The sequence below is a fragment of the Bufo bufo genome, chromosome 9, assembly GCF_905171765.1.
Source record: "Bufo bufo chromosome 9, aBufBuf1.1, whole genome shotgun sequence".
NCBI classification, from domain to species: Eukaryota; Metazoa; Chordata; class Amphibia; order Anura; family Bufonidae; genus Bufo; species Bufo bufo.
The window spans coordinates 147,029,431-147,055,553 of record NC_053397.1 but is presented as its reverse complement, the minus strand read 5'-3'; the positions used below and the strand labels follow the sequence as shown (position 1 = coordinate 147,055,553).

Below are 26,123 nucleotides of genomic sequence, written 5' to 3'. Positions count from 1 at the left end.
AGGATTCATTTTTCCAACACATTACACACTTCTTGTTTCTATGGTTGCGACCACCCTGTTATCCAGCAGTTGTGGCCGTACTAGCACACTATGGGAAAAAGCACCATCCTCTCTACTTGCCAGGACTGTGGGAGCGCACATAGGCTAGTACTTTTTCCTATAGTGTGCAAGCATGGTCACCACTGATGGATTGCAGGGTGGCCGTACCCATGAAACGAAGAGTGTATAATGTGATGGAAAAATGAATCTAGCCAGCAAATGAGGCAATATGGACAATCACAACACATTAGTAAGTGCCTTGTATTAACTTTCTCTACATGACAAATGCTATTTGCTGATGTAAGACAACTCCGTTAAGGGGTGGAGTAAGCATTTTAATGCCACAGTTATTTTACAAGACTTAAATACTCATGATCTATCATCTGGATAGGTTATCAATACCTGATCAGTGGGGATCGGACATCAAGGACCCCCACTGATCAGCTGTTCATGAAGGCAGCGGCACTAGCCATAGTGCTAAGGCCTTCTAGTTGCTATCCCTAGGCCGGGGGACAACACATTCATTGGTCACATGGCCTAAGCACAGCTCAGCTCCAAGAAGTGAATGCCTGCCATACCTAGCACAGCTTCTATACATTTGTACGACCCTGTTCTTGGTGAGCATGGAGAAGGCAGTGGCATTAACCAGGAGTGCTGGTACCTTCTCAAACAGCTGATTGGCGGGGGTCCCGGATGTCGGACCCCTTTAGAATCGGTATTTAAATCTCGGAAAACCCTTTTAATAATAATCAGACCGTGCAAAGTGATAATTGCAAGTTTTCCACAGATAGCATTTCAGCGCTCAACACTCTGTGCTCAGATGGCGCCATCTGAGACTCATACCACTTTTTTAATTCAGGCAGGCAGTAGGCAGGTTCTACTGGATACGGAAATGCCATAAATGTTAATGTAAGCTGCTGCATAAGTACACAGCAGGGTTCATAAGAGAAGGGTCGCCATTTGGCTTTTGGTTCTGAGATTTTGCTGGCATGATTTTTGGGTACTGTCACATTTGCAGAGACCCGGAGGTACCTATACAGTTAAAACACCCAATAAGTGACCTCTTTGTGGAAAATAAACCCCTCAAGTAATTTATCAAGGGGTGAACTGAGAATTTTTATATTGTATAGCGGCTTTGCTTGGTTTCGCTCTCAATTGAACTCAATTCCAATAGAGAGTCAATGACAGATCTTATCATCTGTATTCAGGATCATAATCCCCGACAGGTAGAGCAGATAGGAGGATGAGGCAGCTCTTTATCTTAGTGTTGTGAAGTAACTTGTCCTGCTGTGTGATTAGAACAGGTTTTGTGTGTACTAGTAGGACAGCGGCCATTTTGTTTCTCCTAATGATTGCTCCCCAGACAAAACGAGCCATTATAACTAATGTAAGGTATTTGGGAATATATTTTTAATGAAGTAATATTTAGGTATTTTCATTTTCTTAATTCCTGGAGAACCCCTTTAACCACCTCCGGACCGCTGTACGCACAGACGCGTCCTGGAGGTGGTTGATTCATTCCGAGTGGACGCATATACGCGTCATCTCGCGAGACGCGAGATTTCCTGTGAACGCGCGCACACAGGCGCGCGCGCTCACAGGAACGGAAGGTAAGAGAGTTGATCTCCAGCCTGCCAGCGGCGATCGTTCGCTGGCAGGCTGGAGATGTGTTTTTTTTAACCCCTAACAGGTATATTAGACGCTGTTTTGATAACAGCGTCTAATATACCTGCTACCTGGTCCTCTGGTGGTCCCCATTGTTTGGATCGACCACCAGAGGACACAGGTAGCTCAGTAAAGTAGCACCAAGCACCACTACACTACACTACACCCCCCCCCGTCACTTATTAACCCCTTATTAGCCCCTGATCACCCCATATAGACTCCCTGATCACCCCATATAGACTCCCTGATCACCCCCCTGTCATTGATTACCCCCCTGTCATTGATCAACCCCCTGTAAAGCTCCATTCAGATGTCCGCATGATTTTTACGGATCCACTGATAGATGGATCGGATCCGCAAAACGCATCCGGACGTCTGAATGAAGCCTTACAGGGGCATGATCAATGACTGTGGTTATCACCCCATATAGACTCCCTGATCACCCCCCTGTCATTGATCACCCCCCTGTCATTGATTACCCCCCTGTAAAGCTCCATTCAGACGTCCGCATGATTTTTACGGATCCACTGATAGATGGATCGGATCCGCAAAACGCATACGGACGTCTGAATGAAGCCTTACACGGGCGTGATCAATGACTGTGGTTATCACCCCATATAGACTACCTGATCACCCCCCTGTCATTGATCACCCCCCTGTCATTGATCACCCCCCTGTCATTGATCACCCCCCTGTCATTGATCACCCCCCCTGTCATTGATCACCCCCCCTGTCATTGATCCCCCCCCCCTGTAAGGCTCCATTCAGACATTTTTTTGGCCCAAGTTAGCGGAATTATTATTTTTTTTTCTTACAAAGTCTCATATTCCACTAACTTGTGACAAAAAATTAAATCTCACATGAACTCACCATACCCCTCACGGAATCCAAATGCGTAAAAATTTTTAGACATTTATATTCCAGACTTCTTCTCACGCTTTAGGGCCCCTAGAATGCCAGGGCAGTATAAATACCCCACATGTGACCCCATTTCGGAAAGAAGACACCCCCAGGTTTTCCGTGAGGGGCATATTGAGTCCATGAAAGATTGAAATTTTTGTCCCAAGTTAGCGGAACGGGAGACTTTGTGAGAAAAAAATTAAAAATATCAATTTCCGCTAACTTGTGCCAAAAAAAAAAAATTTCTATGAACTCGCCATGCCCCTCATTGAATACCTTGGGGTGTCTTCTTTCCAAAATGGGGTCACATGTGGGGTATTTATACTGCCCTGGCATTCTAGGGGCCCCAAAGCGTGAGAAGAAGTCTGGTATCCAAATGTCTAAAAATGCCCTCCTAAAAGGAATTTGGGCCCCTTTGCGCATCTAGGCTGCAAAAAAGTGTCACACATCTGGTATCGCCGTACTCAGGAGAAGTTGGGGAATGTGTTTTGGGGTGTCATTTTACATATACCCATGCTGGGTGAGATAAATATCTTGGTCAAATGCCAACTTTGTATAAAAAAATGGGAAAAGTTGTCTTTTGCCAAGATATTTCTCTCACCCAGCATGGGTATATGTAAAAAGACACCCCAAAACACATTCCCCAACTTCTCCCGAGTACGGAGATACCAGATGTGTGACACTTTTTTGCAGCCTAGGTGGGCAAAGGGGCCCATATTCCAAAGAGCACCTTTCGGATTTCACTGGTCATTTACCTACTTACCACACATTAGGGCCCCTGGAAAATGCCAGGGCAGTATAACTACCCCACAAGTGACCCCATTTTGGAAAGAAGACACCCCAAGGTATTCCGTGAGGGGCATGGCGAGTTCCTAGAATTTTTTATTTTTTGTCACAAGTTAGTGGAAAATGATGATTTTTTTTTTTTTATTTTTTTTTTTTCATACAAAGTCTCATATTCCACTAACTTGTGACAAAAAATAAAAACTTCCATGAACTCACTATGCCCATCAGCGAATACCTTGGGGTCTATTCTTTCCAAAATGGGGTCACTTGTGGGGTAGGTATAATGCCCTGGTATTTTAGGGGCCCAAATGTGTGGTAAGGAGTTTGAAATCAAATTCTGTAAAAAATGACGAGTGAAATCCTAAAGGTGCTCTTTGGAATATGGGCCCCTTTGCCCACCTAGGCTGCAAAAAAGTGTCACACATCTGGTATCTCCGTACTCAGGAGAAGGTGGGGAATGTGTTTTGGGGTGTCATTTTACATATACCCATGCTGGGTGAGATAAATATCTTGGTCAAATGCCAACTTTGTATAAAAAAATGGGAAAAGTTGTCTTTTGCCAAGATATTTCTCTCACCCAGCATGGGTATATGTAAAAAGACACCCCAAAACACATTCCCCAACTTCTCCTGAGTACGGAGATACCACATGTGTGGCACTTTTTTGCAGCCTAGGTGGGCAAAGGGGCCCATATTCCAAAGAGCACCTTTTGGATTTCACTGGTCATTTACCTACTTACCACACATTAGGGCCCCTGGAAAATGCCAGGGCAGTATAACTACCCCACAAGTGACCCCATTTTGGAAAGAAGACACCCCAAGGTATTCCGTGAGGGGCATGGCGAGTTCCTAGAATTTTTTATTTTTTGTCACAAGTTAGTGGAAAATGATGATTTTTTTTTATTTTATTTTTTTTCATACAAAGTCTCATATTCCACTAACTTGTGACAAAAAATAAAAACTTCCATGAACTCACTATGCCCATCAGCGAATACCTTGGGGTCTCTTCTTTCCAAAATGGGGTCACTTGTGGGGTAGTTATACTGCCCTGGCATTCTAGGGGCCCAAATGTGTGGTAAGGAGTTTGAAATCAAATTCTGTAAAAAATGACGAGTGAAATCCGAAAGGTGCTCTTTGGAATATGGGCCCCTTTGCCCACCTAGGCTGCAAAAAAGTGTCACACATCTGGTATCTCCGTATTCAAGAGAAGTTGGGGAATGTGTTTTGGGGTGTCTTTTTACATATACCCATGCTGGGTGAGAGAAATATCTTGGCAAAAGACAACTTTTCCCATTTTTTTTATACAAAGTTGGCATTTGACCAAGATATTTATCTCACCCAGCATGGGTATATGTAAAATGACACCCCAAAACACATTCCCCAACTTCTACTGAATACGGAGATACCAGATGTGTGACACTTTTTTGCAGCCTAGGTGGGCAAAGGGGCCCACATTCCAAAGAGCACCTTTCGGATTTCACTCGTCATTTTTTACAGAATTTGATTTCAAACTCCTTACCACACATTTGGGCCCCTAGAATGCCAGGGCAGTATAACTACCCCACAAGTGACCCCATTTTGGAAAGAAGAGACCCCAAGGTATTTCGTGATGGGCATAGTGAGTTCATGGAAGTTTTTATTTTTTGTCACAAGTTAGTGGAATATGAGACTTTGTAAGAAAAAAAAAAAAAAAAAAATCATCATTTTCCGCTAACTTGTGACAAAAAATAAAAAGTTCTATGAACTCACTATGCCCATCAGCGAATACCTTAGGGTGTGTACTTTCCGAAATGGGGTCATTTGTGGGGTGTTTGTACTGTCTGGGCATTGTAGAACCTCAGGAAACATGACAGGTGCTCAGAAAGTCAGAGCTGCTTCAAAAAGCGGAAATTCACATTTTTGTACCATAGTTTGTAAACGCTATAACTTTTACCCAAACCATTTTTTTTTTTACCCAAACATTTTTTTTTTATCAAAGACATGTAGAACAATAAATTTAGAGCAAAATTTATATATGGATGTCGTTTTTTTTGCAAAATTTTACAACTGAAAGTGAAAAATGTCATTTTTTTGCAAAAAAATCGTTAAATTTCGATTAATAACAAAAAAAGTAAAAATGTCAGCAGCAATGAAATACCACCAAATGAAAGCTCTATTAGTGAGAAGAAAAGGAGGTAAAATTCATTTGGGTGGTAAGTTGCATGACCGAGCAATAAATGGTGAAAGTAGTGTAGGTCAGAAGTGTAAAAAGTGGCCTGGTCTTTCAGGGTGTTTAAGCACTGGGGGCTGAGGTGGTTAAAAATAAACATACAGCATATTGAATGGCTTGTAAATAGGTACAGCTTATTTTAATTACACTTTTCTATATTTTTAAGCTAAAAAAAAAAATGTAATTGTGAGCTGTGCACTGCTGCCTAAATATAAGAGTACATGTTATGTATTCATCAGATTGTAACTGGTTATCTTGTACACCAGTATAGAGCCTCTAACTGGTACCTTTGTATTAAAAGTCTGAACCACATGTTGGGGATTATAGGTTACATTTATGTCCTATTTTTGTGTATGATCATGAATCAGTAAAAGCATTTTTCTGATACTACAATTGTGGTAGTGGACAATATTTAACCCCTTCCCGACCAGTGCCGTAACAGTGCGGCACTGCGGCAAGTGACTTCCCAACCATCGCCGTACTGCTACAGCGCGCTGATCAGGCAGGCGCATTGCTACTGCGATGGTCAGAAAGACAATTCCCACAGCGCTGGTTGGGAAGGGGTTAAATACTGTCTACAACCCCAATTGTAGTATCAGCAGCAGGGGTCCGGCAGTCACTGGTAGCCGGGCCCCTGCTGTATGCGCCGGCATTGGTGAAAATACAGATTACCCCTTGCTATGCCGCTGACCCCGGCATATGCGGGGTGTGTTGAGGGAGGTAGTTCCCTCCCCATCTCCATTGGGTCCCCGTACTGCAGTGACGAGCCAATGCATTACATTTAAAAAGTGTTTTACATAATAAAAAAAAAATGAAATGGCAAGCGATCATAAAGTTGTATGTACCCCAAAATTGTACAGGTCAAACAGTCATCTCATCCCGCAAAAATGAGACCCTACATAAGACAATCTCTTAAAAAAAAATAAAAAATATTGCTCTCAGAATATGGAAACACAAAAACAAGATTTTATTATTTTCAAAAATGCATTTACCATGTAAAACTTAAAAAAAATAATAGACACACTAGGTATTGCCGTGTCCGTAACAACCTGCTCTATAAAAATATCACATGAAATGCCCCCTCAGGTGAAAGCTGTAAAAAAAATATATATAAAATCTGTGCCAAAACAGCCAATTTTTGTCACATTGCCTCACAAAAAGTGTAATACCAAGTGATCAAAAAGTTATATGTCTCCTAAAATGGTACCAATCAAATCGTCCTCTAATCCCGCAAAAAATGCGATCCTACATAGGACAATTGCTCTAAAAATAAAATAAATATTGCTCTCAGAAAATGGCAACACAAAAACAAGATTTTATTCTTTTCAAAAATGCTTTTACCATATAAAACTTAAAGAAAATAAAAACAATAGACATATTAGGTATTGCCTCATCTGTAACAACCTATAAAAAATATCACATGATATACTGTCCAATAAATAAATAAAACTGCAAGAACAGTTATTTTTTTTGTCACTTCGCCTTACAAAATGTGTAATATCGAGTGATCGAGATGGTACCAATGAAAATGTCACCTCATCCCACAAAAAAATAAACCCCACATACGACAATCGCTCCAAAAAAAAAAAAAAAATGGCTTTCAGAAAATGGAGACACTAAAACATGATTTTATTTTTCTAAATCTGCGCTGCAAAAGCCATATGTGCCCCCAAAGCAGTATACCACCATATATGGGGTTATGCCATATTCAGGAGAAAATAGGTAACAGATTATGACATGCTTTTTCTCCTGTTACCCCTTGTGAAAAGGAAAGATTTGGGGCTAATGCAACATTAAATTGTTCATTTACACAGCCAAATGTTTCTAAATTCCGTAAAACGCTTAGGGGGTCAAAGTGCTCAGTACACCCCTTAATAAATAGTTTGAGGGGTGTAGTTTCCAAAATGGGGTCACTTTTTCAGGGTTTCCACTTTAGGGGTAAGTCAGGGTCTCTTCAAATACAAAATGATGCCCAAAAACCATTCTAGCAAAATCTGCCTCAAAAACCATATGGGTCTCCTTTCCTTCTGACCTTGTGCCCCTACAGCAGTTTACCACCACATATAGGTTATTTCTGTAAACTGCAGAATCAGAGTAATGCATATTGAGGTTTACTTTGCTGTTAGCCCTTGCTGTGTTGCAAGAAAAAAATTATCAACATGAAAAGTGCTGTAGGTTGATAGCTGTATACTGTCTGGGTATGCTGGAAGTTGTAGTTTTGCAACAGCTGGGGGGCCGCAGGTTGAGCATTCCTGACCTAAAGGGTTAACAAAGTTTGGAACATCACTTTGGAATAATTTGAGGGGTGTAGTTGCTGAAATGGGGTCATTTATGGGTGGTTTCCATTACGTAAGGTCCTCAAAATCACTTTAGAACTGAATTGGTGCTTAAAAAAATGGTTTTGGAGACTTTCTTGAAAATTTTAAAAATCGCTTCTAAATTCCTAAGCCTTCTAAGCATCCTAAAAAAAAAGAAAATATGACATTTTACTAAATGATTGCAACATAAAGTAGACATATGTGGAATGATGACTGATAACTTTTTTATGAGGCATTACCATCCGTCTTAAAAGTAGAGAGGCGGAGCCTGGTCGCTGAAGAGGATGGCAGCGTGAAGCTACAGCTCCTCCATAGCTGATCACTTAAGAACTGTTTTCAAAGCTAGTGACCTGATCCAATATGGTCAAATAAGGGAGAAATAGAGGTCTTGATGTCACAGACTCCCCCAGACCTCACAAAGGGCAGCAAGTCATACAACGCTTTGAAAAGAACACTACGCACTTGCAGGGAACTGAGCTCAAGATGGCCACTGGTTCAACAGCCTCAGAGATTGTGACGCACTCTACAGCGGTCGCTGACCACATAGCGCCCCTCACCGCTGAAATCAATAGAGCATTAACCCTCATCGAGGATCAGGAGAACCGGAGCCGTAGATAAAATATCTGTGTTAAAGGCTTACTGTAATCCTGGGCCGCAGAGGTCCTACAAAAGGTGGCACAGGAGTTGTTCACTGACCTTGTGGGCCAGGGGGCGGCACAGTCAATCATGACTGAGCACATACATCAAGCGCTGAGACTCGGATAGACTAAAAGGTCTGCAGTCTCCTGTCTTATGTAGATACAGCACGTATACTTGCCGTGGCCAGGGCCAATCCGTGGATCACATACGAGGGAGCGGAGCTAGCTCACAGATATAGCACCATCTACTCTGGCGAAAAGGTGCCTTTTGAGACCGCTCCTGGAAAATGTACAGTACAGACCAAAAGTTTGGACACAACTTCTCATTCAAAGAGTTTTCTTTATTTTCATGACTATGAAAATTGTAGATTCACACTGAAGGCATCAAAACTATGAATTAACACATGTGGAATTATATACATAACAAACAAGTGTGAAACAACTGAAAATATGTCATATTCTAGGTTCTTCAAAGTAGCCACCTTTTGCTTTGATTACTGCTTTGCACACTGTAACGGACCGTTTCAGCAGACAAGGGGTTAAAATCGGTTTAGGCAATATGCCCCTTTCTGAGAGACAGGCACAGCTACTGCAGAACACCAAACTCCCGAACTGGATACAAAATAGCACTCCAAACTGGAACCTCACGAATAGCTGCTAGCAGACGAACAGGAATCAGCTTACACTCCTGGCAATCAGTCTCTAACAGCATACAGTGGATCCCCCCAATAACGAGACAATGCTCCGTGTTGAGGGTCAAGCAGTGGTCTGAGGTGCTGGCACACCCAGCCTGGTTTTTTATTACAGTTGTTGCAAATACAGGTCCGCCCACAGGGAGGTATAAAACAACCAAGCCCATCTGGTGTACACGCCCCTAGGGAACCAGATAGAAGACTGGGGCACAGGACAAATAGGCAGCACTGCAGGATACACAGAGACAATACATCCCCACAATGCATCATGGTTTCCTCTTCTCTGCCCTGGAGACACCCGAGGAGTAATCCAATTATCTCTCAAGACAAAGAGAAATCACCAATACACATGTGGGGACAACAGAACAGAAATCAACTTTTAAACATACAATGTCACAACCCTTTTCAATACACAGACATTTAACATCCCAAAATGGCACGAATTAGACCAGGAGTTCAAGTTAGTTCAAGTCCTTTGTGAACAAATGAGGCCTGGCTGATGAGAGGGCCCATAATCCTGGGGCAAGAGGCCAGCAGCCAGGCCCCTCCAAAACCCAGTGGCGAGGTTGGTTTCGCCACACACACTCTTGGCATTCTCTTGATGAGCTTCAAGAGGTAGTCCCCTGAAATGGTTTTCACTTCACAGGTGTGTCAGGTTTAAAAAAGTGGGATTTCTTGCCTTATAAATTGGGTTGGGACCATCAGTGGCGTTGAGGAGAAGTCAGGTGGATACACAGCTGATAGTCCTACTGAATAGACTGTTAGAATTTGTATTATGGCAAGAAAAAAGCAGCTAAGTAAAGAAAAACGAGTGGCCATCATTACTTTAAGAAATGAAGGTCAGTCAGTCAGCCGAAAAATTGGGAAAACTTTGAAAGTAAGGGCTATTTGACCATGAAGGAGAGTGATGGGGTGCTGCGCCAGATGACCTGGCCTCCACAGTCACCGGACCTGAACCCAATCGAGATGGTTTGGGGTGAGCTGGACCGCAGAGTGAAGGCAAAAGGGCCAACAAGTGCTAAACATCTCTGGGAACTCCTTCAAGACTGTTGGAAGACCATTTCAGGGGACTACCTCTTGAAGCTCATCAAGAGAATGCCAAGAGTGTGCAAAGCAGTAATCAAAGCAAAAGGTAGCTACTTTGAAGAACCTAGAATATGACATATTTTCTGTTGTTTCACACTTGTTTGTTATGTATATAATTCCACATGTGTTAATTCATAGTTTTGATGCCTTCATAGTCATGAAAATAAAGAAAACTCTTTGAATGAGAAGGTGTGTTCAAACTTTTGGTCTGTACTGTATGTGCCGCAAAGACACTTGGCTTTACCCTTTTGGCATCTCGATCCATTCATACTCCAGAGGACCTCGAGAAGGCTTGTGCTGCCTTAGATCTGACACCGATGGATATACCCTCATGGATGCCGGTTACCCTTGCCACTCAACTGCCTGCTCTCCCTCGGATGGACCCGTGGAACAAGGTCTCCAAGCAAAAACCTTCTAAATCCAACAAGCTGCAGGCCACGATGGCATCGAAACCAACCTGAGACTGGGACCGTCATAACTTAGGACTCTCTTTTTCCTGGGCCCTGAGGTTACTGGTTTGGTGGGAGAGGGGAAGAGACTGTAATGGGTTCGACAGACCCGTACCAAAGTTGTAATCTAGGTCTCCCCCTCTATTTTTTTCAGTGCCGGACTGTATGCGGATGGGGGGACCGGCTGAGACTCTAAACCCTGAGATGGGGTTGACAGAGGTCTGAACAACGCGGCCCCAGTTGAGCCCAGTTCCTACCTATATATTTCATATTTACTGGGTTTTCTGTCTTTCTTATCTTTCCTTCGACCTTTCTGTACTCTTTTCTTCCGAACTGTCTTTCTTTACCCTTTCTCTCCCAACTATGCTTTTTATAAGCACGCAGTGGTAGAAAACTATCTGGGACCCTGGGGGAATACGCCTTCATGGCACCAATAGGCGATACAGAGATGGTCCCGGAGAAGGTCACTCATGCTCTTTTTTTCTTCAGACAGGCTGAGGTGTTTTGGTTACATGGCTAGGTTGTTATTTAAGTATTTAAGAGTTTACCCCCGTTTACACTTAACCACCCCCGACAAGCGTAATTGCGCCTGTACTGGTTAACTCTTGGGGGTATTAGGCTTCAGGCCGACTTAGAGGTCCTGAGGTTCAGAGTCGGATCCCAGAGTGATCTGACCCTTCACCATATTTCAACTTTAGTTTTTTTCTGTATAGTTTGCTTTCCTTTTCTTTCCCCTTCTTTCTCGCTCTATTAGCCCTTAAAGGGAACCTGTCACCGGGATTTTGTGTATAGAGCTGGCAGATGGCCGCTAGAAAATCCGCAATACCCAGTCCCCATAGCTCTGTGTGCTTTTATTGTGTAAAAAAAACGATTTCATACATATGCAAATTAACCTGAGATGAGTCCTGTATGTGAGATGAGTCAGGGAGAGGACTCATCTCAGGTTAATTTGCATATGTATCAAATCGTTTCGTTTTTTTTACACAATAAAAGCACACAGAGCTATGGGGACTGGATATTGCGGATGTGCTTGCGGCCATCTAGCAGCCCATGTCCTCAGCTCTATACCCCAAATCCCAGTGACAGGTTCCCTTTAACGCTCCATGATCTTTTCCCCTTATATCCCTGGCGTTCCACTTGTGGTGACACACACCTCCAACAACGATTACTACATGTAGGGTTAATATCCCTCTCTTCTCCCACGGTGGGAATTGCAGACGTCATGCTTTCCACCTACAATGTAAAGGGACTGAACTCTCCAAATAAACTGGGTCAACTCATACTTACCTTTAAAGAAGCTTAAATCTCAAATAATCTTCTTACAGGAGAACCATTTTAAGCAAGGGAGGGTTCCCAAACTATCCCTTCATCCGTTCAGGCAATGGTTCCATAGCTGCCATCCCTCTTCTGCGTCCTAAGGTGTTACTGTAGCTTTTCATCACACGGTACCTTTTGTTCTTCAACATCGTCTGGCGGACACTGAGGGCAGGATGCTTCTTCTAAAAGGGGACATTGCTTCCCAGAAAATTACATTCGCCAATTTTTATGCCCTCAACATCTACACAGTGCCATGGCTTTTGAAAGCACTGGACACTCTGAAGCTATTTGCTGAGGGACAAGTGGTAATAGGAACAGATCTTAATTTAGTACTTAATCCTCTTGTAGACTCCTCTTCTGGGAAATCTCACAATTCTCAGAGGCATTTTAGCAAACTACATAGGAAATTGCAGGAATTGTATCTTCTCGATATCTGATGACATTTTAATCCCACGACTAAAGATTATTCATCCTACTATAACCCATTCTTCATTTCAGCGTCTAGCTCATATTTTAATATCTGCTTCTCTCCTCTCGTCCTGTAGCTCTTCTGAGATAGGAACTATAACGATCTGAGACCATGCCCCTTGCGTGGCAACTCTCACTCTGACCTCCCTGCCTCGCAGAACTTGGAACTGGATACTTAATGAATCGCTTTTAAACAACCTCCAACACTGCAAATTGATCAAGACCAATCTATCCTCTTACTTTTCCATCAATGCTTCATCTAACTTTAAGTATCCTCTTGTCTGGGAGGCCCACAAGGGGTTTTTGAGAGGGACCTTTATTGCACTAGGCACTAAAGTAAAGAAAGATCAGCAAAAAATCATTGATTCACTATTGGCACAAATCACAACCATAGAAAGACTTCATAAAAAGTCTGCAAGCGCAACTGCACAGACAGACCTGGTACACCTTAGACATAAGTTTAAAGAATCTCCTTTGTCAGAAATTAGTGAAACACCTGCTATATTTCCAACATAAACTTTATGCTCATGGAAACAAAGGAACCAAGATGATGTCTGCGCTGTTGAAGAAAACCAAGCAGTCGTCCTATATCCCCAAGATTAAAGGGACGGATGACAGCTTGGTTTGTGATACCACTTCAATAGCTAAATCTTTCCAGGAGTTCTACTCAGCCCTATATAAATTTAATCAAGGAACGGGGAAGGGGGAGACTTCTAACAAATGTGATCGAATTGCTTTTTTTCCCAATTCGCTCAATTTGCCATTACTCTCACCAGAAATGGGAGCACATTTGATCAGACCAATTACCCTAGAAGAGGGCCATTGTCCATAGCTTCGTTCTGGGGAAAAGCCCTGGTCCCGATGGGTTCCCACTGGTCTATTACAAAAAGTTTCAGGATATACTACTCCCACATCTCACTGAGGTCTGCAACAGATTAATGCAAGGGGAACCTCTCCCCAGGCAATCGCAGGGAAGGACCCCTAAGGCAGGGAAGGACCCATTGAGCTGTGGTAGCTATAGACCCATCTCATTACTAAATATAGACTTAAAGATTTGGGCTAAAATTTTAGCCATTAGATTAGGCACGGCACTACCCCTTCTAATTGGTTGCGATCAATCTCGCTTTGTGAAAGGTAGAGAAGGTAGGGACAATGGTCACCACATATTACACTCCATCCACCTAGCACATCATAAAAAGATCCCCCTGGTACTCCTAGGTATTGATGCCGAAAAGGCATTTGACAGAGTCAACTGGGAGTTTATGAGACTAGCATTACACAAGTTTAATATCCCTGATACCCTTGTCCAAGCAGTCTTTTCGTTATATAATCAACTGCATGCTAAACTTCGGATAAATGGAACAATTTCACCCATCTTTGAGATCTCTAATGGAACGAGGCAGGGATGCCAGTTTGTCCTTGTCCCTTTTTGTCTTGGTGGCAGAGACACTGATCCAATCAGTTCGTTAAGAGACCTTGATCACTGGTATCCGATATGGAGAGAGGGATCTTAAGTGCATAGCCTTCACTGATGATCTGCTGTTTCTTATCACCAATCCGAAGATGGGGCTGCAAACTTTGGCTAATGTCCTCAGAGCCTTCTGTGAGCTTTCTGACTTTAAGATTAACCCCACTAGGTCGGAACTACTGAATGTCACTCTCTCGAGGGAGGAAGTCATACTGTCATGGGTAATGGGGAAGGGGAAAACACCAGATACACACAAAAGAAATAGACAACATCTAGGCCTCAAAAGCTAAGGAAGAGGGAGGGTGAACTCCTAGTAATCCCTAGGCCCTTCCCTTAACTCCCGCCAGTATGAGCAGATCCTGATGGTGGAAATGCTCATACGCCGTATACCTAGGCCCTGCTGAAACTGACGATCCCTAGGATAGGTAGCAGGAGAGGAGACGAGACAGCTGGTTCTTTCCCAGATGAAGATACCCGCGTCTCCCTGAGGCCTAGAACAAAAAACACAAGTGAACAACAAACAGAAAAGGCAACAAGCACTTAGCTTTGAGATGTCTGGAGAAGCAGGAGATCCAAAACAAACAAGTTCTAGCAACTCCAACAGGAAATATCAACCGCATGGTCAGCAGTGTGAGGCGGACCTAAATAGAGCCTCATCACTGATAACGAGCAGAACCTGAGGAGAGGTGAGATTCTGCCAAACAACAACATGCTAAGAGGAAAACATAGAGACCTGTCAGACTCTATGCAGCAAGTCTATTCGATCTTCTCACCTCTGTCACGGGAGGGACCGTGACAGTACCCCCCTTCTACGGGTGACCTCCAGACACCCAGGACCGACCTTATCACGATGTGCCTTGTGAAAAGCCTTCACAAGGCGACTGGCATTCACGTCGGTCGCAGGAACCCACATTCTTTCCTCTGGACCGTAACCCTTCCAGTGCACGAGATACTGAAGAGATCCACAAAGAATACATGAGTTCACTATCCTGGCAATCTGAAACTCAAGATTACCATTCACCATGACAGGAGGGGGTGGCAGGAAGGATGGTTCAGCAGGTTCGACATATATTTTCAGCAATGACTTGTGAAACACATTATGAATTTTCAAAGCCTGCGGAAGTTCAAGACGAAAAGCAACCGGATTAATAATGGCAAAGATCTTGTATGGCCCAATAAACCTTGGCCCCAACTTCCAAGAGGGTACCTTTAACTTAATGTTTCTTGTGGACAGCCACACAGAATCACCTACTCTCAGGTCCGGACCACTCATACGTCTCTTGTCAGCCATATGTTTATACTTTTTGCCTTTAACCACTTCCCATCTGGGCCATTTGCCCCCTTCCTGACCAGGCCTAATTTAGCAAATCTGACATATCTCACTTTATGTGGTAATAACTTTGGAACGCCTTTACTTATCCAAGTCATTCAGAGACTGTTTTCTCGTGACACATTGTACTTCATGATAGTCATAAATTTGAGTCAATATATTTCACCTTTATTTATGAAAAAATCCCAAATTTAACCAAAAATTTTGAATAATTCGCAATTTTCAAAATTTCAATTTCTCTGCTTTTAAAACAGAAAGTGATACCTCATAAAATATTTATTACTTAACATTCCCCATATGTCTACTTTTATGTTGGCATCATTTTGGAAATGTAATTTTATTTTTTTAGGACGTTAGAAGGTTTTGAAGTTTAGAAGCAATTCTTAAAATCTTTAAGAAAATTGCCAAAACCCACTTTTTAAGGACCAGTTCAGGTCTGAAGTCACTTTCTGGGGCTTACATAGTGTATACCCCCATAACCGACCCCATTGTAGAAACTACACCCCTCTAGTTACTTAAAACCGATTTTACAAACTTTGTTAACCCTTTAGGCGTTCCACAAGAATTAAAGGAAAATGGAGATCAAATTTTAAAATTTCACTTTTTTGGCAGATTTTCAATTTTAATCCAATTTTTCTTTAACACATTGAAGGTTAACAGCCAAACAAAACTCAATATTTATTACCCAGATTCTGCGGTTTACAGAAACACCCCACATCTGGTCATAAACTGCTGTATGGGCACACGGCAGGGCGCAGAAGAAAAGGAACTCCATATGGTTTTTAGATGCCATGTCCCATTTGAAGCCCCCCTGATGCACCCTTACAGTAGAAACTCCCAAGAAGTGACCCCATTTTGGAAACTAGGGGATAAGGTGCCAGTTTTATTGGTACTATTTTTGGGTAAATATGATTTTTTGATCATTCATTATAACACTTTATGGGGCAAGGTGAACAAAAAATTGGTTGTTTTAGCACAGTTTTTATTTATTTATTTTTACAGCGTTCATCTGAGGGGTTCGGTCAAGTGACGTTTTTATAAAGCAGATCGTTACAGATGTGGCGATACCTAATATGGATACTTTTTATTATTTATTTAAGTTTTACACAATAGTAGCATTTTTGAAACCAAAAAATTATGTTTTAATGTGTTCATCTTCTGAGAGCTATATTTTTTTTTATTTTTTGAGAGATTTTCTTATGTAGGGGCTCATTTTTTGCGGGATGAGGTGACGGTTTTATTGGTACCATTTTGTGGGACATACGCATTTTTGATCACTTGGTGTTGCACTTTTTGTGATGTAAGGTGACAAAAATGGCTTTTTTTACAGTTATTTATTTAAAATTTTTATGGTGTTTATCGGACTGGGTCGATCATGTGATATATTTATAGAGCCGACCGTCACGGACGCGGCAATTCCAAATATGTCTATTTTATTTTTTCTATTTTTAAATTTTTTTTTATTCCTTACTTGGGAAATTTTTTTTTTTACATGTGAAACCTTTTTTTTTATTATTTTTTTTTAACATTTATTTTTTATTTTTTTTATTTTACACTTTTCGTCCCCCATAAGGTCATACAAGACCTCTGGGGGACATTTACTTAACTTTATTTTTTTTTTTTCTCTGTGGATTTCTCCTGTAACTGGGGCTGACATAGTAGCCCCAGTTACAGGAGAAATACACCCCCCCTCCCCGAGAGGCTGTACAGCGCAATACAGCACTGTAAAGCCTCAGTGCAGGGCTGATCGAGGTCTCTGAAAGACCTCACACAGCTCCTGCACTCTCCGGTCCTGGCGATCACATGACCGCTAGGCCGGCGCATAACGCTTCCTGCTCTGCATACACAGCGCTCGGTGAGCGCTGTGTATGCAGCGATCCAGAAGGCAGGGACACCTGGGCACTGTCCCTGCCTTCTCTCTGGGTTGCCCTGCTGTCACTGACAACGGGCAACCCGATCAGCAGCTGCACGATTAGTGTGCAGCTGCAGTTGCTGAATAGACGTTCTGGAACGTCCATTCAGAAATAGAGAACCACCTCCCGGACGGTTTATAGTCTATGGGCGGACAGGAGGTGGTAAGTTGTTTTGAATCTTTCGTCAAATAGATGACAATAAAGAGGAGAATCTTTCCTCTTCAGGTATACCAGAAGTCTCAGTACCAGAAAATGTGCCAAACTGCGGATGGAACCCATATGCACCAAAAAACGGCGACTTATCAGCGGACTCCTGTCTACGGTTATTTATGGCAAACTCGGCTAATGACAAAAATGAAGACCACTCTTCCTGATTCTAGAGACAAAACATCTCAAATAAGTCTCCAGATTCTGGTTAGTGCGCTCAATCTGTCCGTTCGACTGAGGATGAAAGGCCGAAGAGAAGGACAATTGGACCCCCAGGCGAGTACAGAATGCCTTTCAGAATCTGGAAACAAATTGAGTCCCTCTATCAGACACCACATCAGAGGGAATGCCGTGTAGTTTCACGATGTTATCGATAAACACTTGAGCGAGAGTTTTGGCATTAGGTAAACCTGATAATGCTATAAAGTGCGCCATAATATGTTATATTATATATACCAGAATCACAGTTTTCCCTGAGGAATTAGGCAAATCTGTGATAAAGTCCATGGATAAATGAGTCCAGGGTCGGGATGGGATAGACAAGGGAAGTAAAGATCCTGAAGGCCGAGTATGAGTCACCTTGGCACGCGCACAAGTCTCACAACCTGCCACATAGCCCTCAACACATTTACGTAACCCTGGCCACCAGAATCTCTGGGAAATGAGATCCACAGTGAATCTTCTCCCAGAGTGTCCTGTAAGAACAGTATTGTGATGTTCCTTGAACACCTTATGCCTCTCCCTGGGCCTCCAACACCTTTGCCTCAAGTTTAGGATAAAGGGCGGATACAACCACCCCATCAGCCAATATCGGAGCAGGATTCTCTGAATCACCCCCCCCCCCCCTTCCACGGGAAAACTATGTGACAAGGCATCCGCTTTGACGTTTTTATCCCAGGGTGATAAGTGACAATGAAATTAAATCTAGTAAAAAACATCTGGCCTGCCTTGGGTTCAGGCGTTTAGCCGACTCCAGGTAAGCCAGATTTTTATGATCAGTAATTACCGTAATGGGATAAATCGCTCCTTCCAACCAATGAAGCCATTCCTCAAAAGCCAGCTTAATGGCCAGCAACTCTCTATTACCTACATCATAATTTCTTTCGGCAGTAGAGAGTTTTTTAGAGAAAAAAGCACAAGAGCGCCATTTGCTAGGAGAAGGACCCTGCGACAAGACTGCTCCAACCCCTACCTCTGATGCGTCAACTTCCACAATGAATGGTTGTGACACATCAGGTTGCACCAAAATAGGAGCAGAAGCAAAAAATTCCTTTATTGTTGAAAAAGCATGTAATGCTTCTTCAGACCAGACTGAGAAATCCGCACCTTTCTTAGTCATATCCGTTAATGGTTTAACAACAGTTGAGTAATTCAAGATAAATTTACGGTAGTAGTTGGTGAACCACAAAAATCGCATGAGTGCCTTTAGATCTTCGGGTCGATCCCAGTCTACCACAGCACAGACTTTTTTCGGATCCATACGACAACCCGAAGATGAGAGTAGGTACCCCAGGAATTGCACTTCCGGGATCGCAAAAACACACTTCTCCATCTTAGCATACAATTTATTCTCTCTTAAGACCTGTCTCACGTGATCCTCATGCGTCTCCATATCAGGGGAATAAATTAAAATATCATCCAGATAAACCACCACACACCTGCCCACCAGATGATGAAAGATGTCATTAATGAAGTGTTAAAAAACAGCATTGTTCATACCAAAAGGTATGACCAGATTCTCAAAATGACCCTCAGGAGTATTAAAGGTCATTTTCCATTCATCCCCTTCCTTGATTCTTACCAGATTATATGCCCCCCTCAAATCCAACTTAGAGAACACCTTGGCGCCGACAATCGGATTGAATAAATTTGGGATCAAAGGAAGGGGGTAGGGATCACGGACAGTGATGCGATTAAGCTCACAGAAGTCCAAACATGGCTTAAGAGTTCCATCCTTTTTTTTTTAACAAAGAAGAACCCTGCACCCACTGGTGATTTGTATGGTCTAATATGACCTTTAGCCAAATTCTTGGTGATATACTCTCGCATGGCTACTCTTTCGGGTGCAGAAAGATTATACAACTGAGACTTTAGCAATCTAGCTCCGGGAATAAGGTTGAAGGGGCAATCATACTCCCGATGAGGAGGCAACTCCTGGTTTCTACTCTCAGAGAATATATCAGAAAAATCTTAAAGAAAAGAAGGTAACATTTTAGTAGTTACAACAGAAAGCGACGTGCTAAGACAGTTGACAATGCAGTAATCACTCCATCTGAGAATCTGTCTCGCTTGCCAATCGATGATAGGGTTATGTTTGGTTAACCATGGTAAACCTAGCACCAGAGGAGCAGGCAAGCCCTCCAGCACAAAACATGAAATGGATTCAATATGAGAATCTGCCACCTTTAGGCGAATGTCCTGCACCATTTGAGAGACACTTTTGAGAGAGAGGGGAGGAATCAATCGCAAACAGAAATATCTTTGTCTAATGCGCTTGTTGTCAAACCATGCATACGGACAAACTGACCATCCACTAGGTTAACCCCTGCCCCACTGTCAATAAATGCTTCCATTTCCACAGTTTTGGAGTCTAGAGCCACCTTGGCAGGCAGGATAAATCGGGTACTACCGGTAAATGACAAAAGTACATTCTCAGATTCCCCACCCACACTACCAAGAGTGAGAAGAGGACTAAACACATTAGACTTTTTTTTTCCCTTTTCACCTTGATGTTTAACATAAGGACATACGTTAACAAAATGTCCTCCTTTACCACAGAAAAAGCAAAGTCTTTTCTTAACCCTAAAGTGTTTATCACCTGGTCCAGAAGTGATCTGCCCCAATTGCATTGGCTCATCACCAGACATAAGCTCGAGTATCTCTTTAACCAGAGTGTCAGAAGCATCCGCTTTCCCATATGATAGTACGTCCCGGGTGAAAGCAACTTTAGATCTCTCCCTTAGGCGTCTAATAATATGTACAGCTAGAGACATGGCCACCTCCAATGATTCAGGATTTTCGTGAAATGCCAAGGCGTCCTTCAGGTTCTCAGACAGCCCTTAACGGAATTTACTATGGAGAGCTAGGTCATTCCACTCAGTATCAGTTGCCCACCTCCTAAATTCAGAGCAATAGGACTCTGCAGAACGCTCTCCCTGCCGCAAGCCACGCAACTTAGATTCGGCCAGGGAAACCCAATCTGGGTCATTGTAGATAAGCCCCAGAGCTCTGAAAAATTCATCTACTGGAGGGATTGTGATCCGGTTGGCAAAGAGAAAGCCCAAGACTGAGCGTCACCTTTCGGTAATGAAATAATAATCCCCATTCTTTGACTCTCGTCCCCAGAAGAGTTAGGATGTGGTCTAAAATATAATTTGCACAACTCCCTGAACCGAACAAAATTGTCACTTCCCCCCGAAAACCTATCTGGGAGAGTGACCTTAGGTTGAGGGCAGGCCTAGTTCCCGCTGCCGGAACCCACCGCCTGTGGTCTCTGAAACAGCCGTGCAGAGGTCAGCCACCTCCAAAGACAGCCCCTGCATACGATCAACTAGTGCAGAAACAGTATCCATAGCTGCACTGACAAAACAAAGGATAAAGTTTTTTTGGGCGGTTGATAGTGTCACGGGAAGTGGGGAAGGGGAAAACACCAGATACACACAAAATAAATAGACAACAGTCTAGGCCTTAAAAGCTAAGGAAGAGGGATGGTGACCTCCTAGTAATCTCTAGGCCTTTCCCTAACTCCTGCCAGTATGAGCAGATCCTGATGGTGGAAATGCTCATACGCCATATACCTAGGCCCTGCTGAAACTGATGATCTACAGGATTGGTAGCAGGAGACGAGACAGCTGGTTATTTCCCAGATGAAGGAACCCGCGTCTCCCTGAGGCCTAGAACAAAACACACAAGCAAACAACAAACAGAAAAGGCAACAAGCACTTAGCTTTGGGATGTCTGGAGAAGCAGTAGATCCAAAACAAAGAAGCTCTAGCAACTCCAACAGGAAATATCAACCGCATGGTAAGCAGTGTGAGACGGACCTAAATAGAGACTTATCAATGATAATGAGCAGAACCTGAGGAGAGGTGAGATCCTGCCAAACAACAACCTGCTAAGAGGAAAACAGAGAGACCTGTCAGATAGTCTTTCGTGCAGAAAGTCTATTCGATCTTCTCACTTCTGTCACGGGAGGGACCGTGACACATACGACTTGAAACTCGATCACCTTTCCCATGTTCAAAGGGCCCAATATCATACCTGGGAATAAGAATCCCAAGAAACCTACAGGAGTTGTATCATCTCAACTATGTCCCTTTAATGGAGAATGTAAAACATTTGCTACACAAATGTGACATACCCTTCCTGTCTTGGATGGGATGCAAAAATGTCTTAAAGACCTATATACTCCCTAAACTACTCTACACAATGCAGATGGTCCAGATTACTCTACCTTCTAAATTCTTCACATACATCAAAAGAGCTTTCCTGAGATATCAATGAGGAAGAAAAAGGGCTCGCTTAGCTTACGGTATATTAGGAGCAGGGAGGAGGGAGGCTTAGGCCTTCCAGATGTCCAACTGAACAGATGGCTAGAAATGGTAGACCCAAGGAGACAGGTATATATGATTAAACTAGTGGAATATGTAAATGGTTCTGCTTTTTGCAGACCCCTATGGCTCCCTGACCAACATCTTATTGAGTCTGACACTTGTGACCCACTTCTAAAGGGTCTTTGGGAGACTTGGCTGGAGGTGGGTAAGGATCTCATTCTGGAGCCCTCTTTGACAATGCCAGCATGGTTACTTCCAGACTTTATGGGAGTCCCAATTGGCATACACTCATAAATCTGGAGTTCATTTTCCTCCACTACTTTAAGAGAACTATTTCTGGATCACAATATACCACCTCCAGAGATCCTCCCCTCCTCTCTTAGACAGTCCCCTTATTTATTTTTATATCACTCTCACTTTCAAAAGTTATGTCGCAGTGTTTTGAGGAATGATGTACAAAGATCACTGACTCCCTTCGAAAAATGCATTGTTTCTCCGGTTTTGAAGCATAAGAAAGTCTCAACACTATACGCTCTATTGGGAGGCCGAGGGAGAGACTTAAAACCACCTTTTTGGTGGAATGGGAGAAGGAATTGGGTTTGGTTCTATCGGAGGCAGAAACTAAGAGGATACTAGCATAATCTCATGGTTTTTCATCCTGTATTTGTATGCAAGAAGGCCACTACAAGTTGCTGTCCAGGTGGTGCAGGACTCCGGAGTTTTTGAATAGCAGAGGTCTAACTCCCTCAGCAAATTGTTGGAGATGTGGGGGCGATGTAGGCTCATTTTCTCACATTTGGTGGCACTGCTCTCTCATCCACCCTTTTTGGGTCCAGGTACGAGAAGTAATTAGGAAACTTACGTGCCCGGATTTTCAGATCTCGCTAGATATAATAGTCTTGGCCAGACCAAATAAGGCATATAAACCATCCAAAAACAACCTTACCACACATCTTTTAGCATCCGCAAGATCATTGATCCCTTTGCACTGGCTAAATGCTGGTCAATCAGATCTGTCAATTTGAAGAAATGTCTAGTTGGATTAACAGAACACATAATAGGTTTCTCAAGATCTGGCAACCATGGCGAGACATTGCTGGCTCTCTTTATAGACATAGGTTCTCTTTAAAGTATTCTTTCATCTGTTTTACTTATAGGAGGTTTTTCCTCCGTGGCGGTGATGTTATCCCATAAGATTGGATCGCGGCACAGCCAGGGAGAAGGAGACGCCCATTGAGAAACCCTGGTGTCTCCTCCTCCCTGTTCCGAAGCTCAGTATTTACATACTGAGCGTGAGAACTTCAGCGGGTGCAGCGGCGTAGGGGCGATGTTTTAAAAAAAATAAACTGGGTGGCAGCATCAGCGGAGGGTACCCCTCAAGTACAGGTATTTAGCTCCTATAAGTAAAACAGATGAAAGGTCCTCTTTAATCTATGGAAGAACTGAGATCTGTAACCGGAGAGTGCCACCCCCCCTCACCTCCCCCCTCTTTTTCTTTTTCTTCCTATCCCAGCTGTCCTTATGTTTTTTGTTCTTTAGTTTAGTCTAATTTAGTTTTTTCTTTGAAAAGCAAATGTAAATGGGAATGCATCTGCATATGAATAGCCCTTACACACTCTGGAAAATGTCATACAATTTGATCTAAATGTTATGGACTGATTAGCGAATCAACTTCGGATGAAACATCTGAAGTCGATTCGCATAAAACTTCGTTCTAATACCGTACAGAGCAATACCGTATATATTCTTTTTTTTATTTGTACAGCTCAAAATCATACATCAACATCAATGTAACATTAGATAATATAACACATCCGATATCGTAATCATAGATTGTAACTAGGGATGAGCGAATCGACTTCGGATGAAACATCCGAAGTCGATTCGCATAAAACTTCGTTATAATACCGTACGGAGCAGGAGCTCTGTACAGTATTAGAATGTATTGGCACTGATGACCCGAAGTTATTGCTTTGCAAAGTCTCACGAGACTTCGCGCAATAACATCATAAATTAATTTGTACTGTAAAAAAACATTTCCTGAACTCGGGTTTGGTTCCAAGGTACTACTTCGGGAAATGTTTTTTTATAATACAAATAAATTTATGAAGTTATTTGCTCAGAGTCTCACGAGACTTCGAAGCAATAACTTCGGCTCATCGGAGCAAATACATTCTAATACTGTATGGAGCTCCTGCTCCGTATAGTATTAGAACAAAGTTTTATGCAAATCGACTTCGGATGTTTCATCCGAAGTCGATTCGCTCATCCCTAGTTACAATCTATGATTACGATATCGGATGTGTTATATTATCTAATGTTACATTGATGTTGATGTATGATTTTGAGCTGTACAAATAAAAAAAAGAATATATATTAAAAAAGTAGAGAAATACAAATTTTGAAAATTGTGAATTTTTCTAAATTTTTGGTAAATTTAGGATTTTTTAAAATAAATAAAGGTGAAATATATCAACTCAAATTTACCACTGTCATGAAGTACAATGTGTCACGAGAAAACAATCTCAGAATGTTTTGGATAAATGAAAGTGTTCCAAAGTTATTACCATATATAGTGACACATGTAAGATTTGCAAAAAATGGCCTGGGCAGGAAGGTGAAAAGTGGCCCGGGGTAGAAGGGGTTAATATGGGCGACCTTCACCCTTACCTGTTATTAATCATCTTCAGGACTATCCTATGTATCAATGGTCTAAATAGTCTGAAATTCCCAGTGACTTCTTATTCATCAGATTGTAATACACAACACACAGGGTGACATTTATCAAAATAGATACGTCTTTTTTGTGGCTTAAAAAAGTCACAAATAATAGTGGGGGGGGGGTTTTGAGACATTTTGTGATCCTCACCACTTTTCAATGTGGTCTATGTTTAAGGGCTAAAAGTGAGATTATACCTGGATTATGGTACTTTCACTATGTGCAAGTTTTGCAAAAGTCGCAAAAAAGTCATAACTTCACACCAAGCAACCCCCGGTGTACTTTATACATATAGGTGTAAACCACATTGCATTCACACCAAATATATTATTAAGGTGTGTCAATTTATAAATTAGGAGCAGGCACACAAAGCAAAGACAGACTTACAACTGACACAAAAATAACTGCAGATGATAAATTTCCCTCAGTGTTCTTATCAAGGAGTAGTATTTGAACTATACCTGGTTATTGGTTCAGCTTATGTTTTATTCATTTGTAAACTAAAAACCTGAAAAAAAACCTGAAAGGGTCTTTGGAGAGAAGTCATTGATTTCTATATTTCTATTGATGCACCTGGATGTGTAATTGCAAACTTACATAAAATTGGAAAAGTTCAGTAACTCTTTTTATGATAAAAGTCATAACTAATATGAATGTATCTTGTATATGTTCAATAAAAATTCCCAAGGATACCATCAGGAGTCACATACATAACTGCATTGTTCTGCATTTTGACAATTCATAAATGTATACAATTCATTTGCACAGAAGTTTTGTGATCATGCACACATATTAAATACAAAATAAATAAAAAACAGTAGGATAAAATGTACAACTCATACCTTCCTTTTCCAGGTCAATTTTGAGCTTTGACACGCCAAGTTCTACAGCTAGTTTAATAGCTTCTACATCCCATTCTGTTGAAGTGTCATTCAGTATAATCATATTAAGAGTGTAGGTGCCATTGGAGCACTGTAAAATCACCAGGGATGGCAGACATAGAATACATATGAACAGATATATCACCGTCTTCACCATTTTACTTCAACAATAATCTATTAGAAATTTTCCAGGATGTCACTGAAACTCTCAGCATAACAGAAATGCAGTGAAAGAGAGCAGTGATAACATGAAACTTCCTTCTACTCCCATCTCAGAATTACCTGGTCACACATTAACAGCAGTAGATAACAGAAAGATTGCTTCTGTATTTGCATTCTATACTAGTACAGAAATAGGTAAGATCTAGAGATGAGTGAACCTTTTGAGATTTGGTTTGGTTCAGGTTCAACAAATTTTTGAAAAAGTTTGGTTTGTACCTGAATGGATCCTAAAAAACCAAAGTGGTTCCAATTGCCCTGAGAATT

At 42.1% G+C, this 26,123-nt stretch overlaps 1 protein-coding gene across 1 annotated transcript in view; it reads right to left on the bottom strand.

Moving 5' to 3' along the window:
- Window positions 1–25,794, bottom strand: part of GUCY2C (guanylate cyclase 2C) — a 715,850-nt gene extending 690,056 nt beyond the window's left edge. Inside the window, 1 exon segment of the mRNA XM_040408779.1 lies at window positions 25,593–25,794. Within this exon segment, the coding sequence (XP_040264713.1) occupies window positions 25,593–25,794 (202 nt within the window).
- Between the last annotated feature and the right edge of the window lie 329 nt (window positions 25,795–26,123).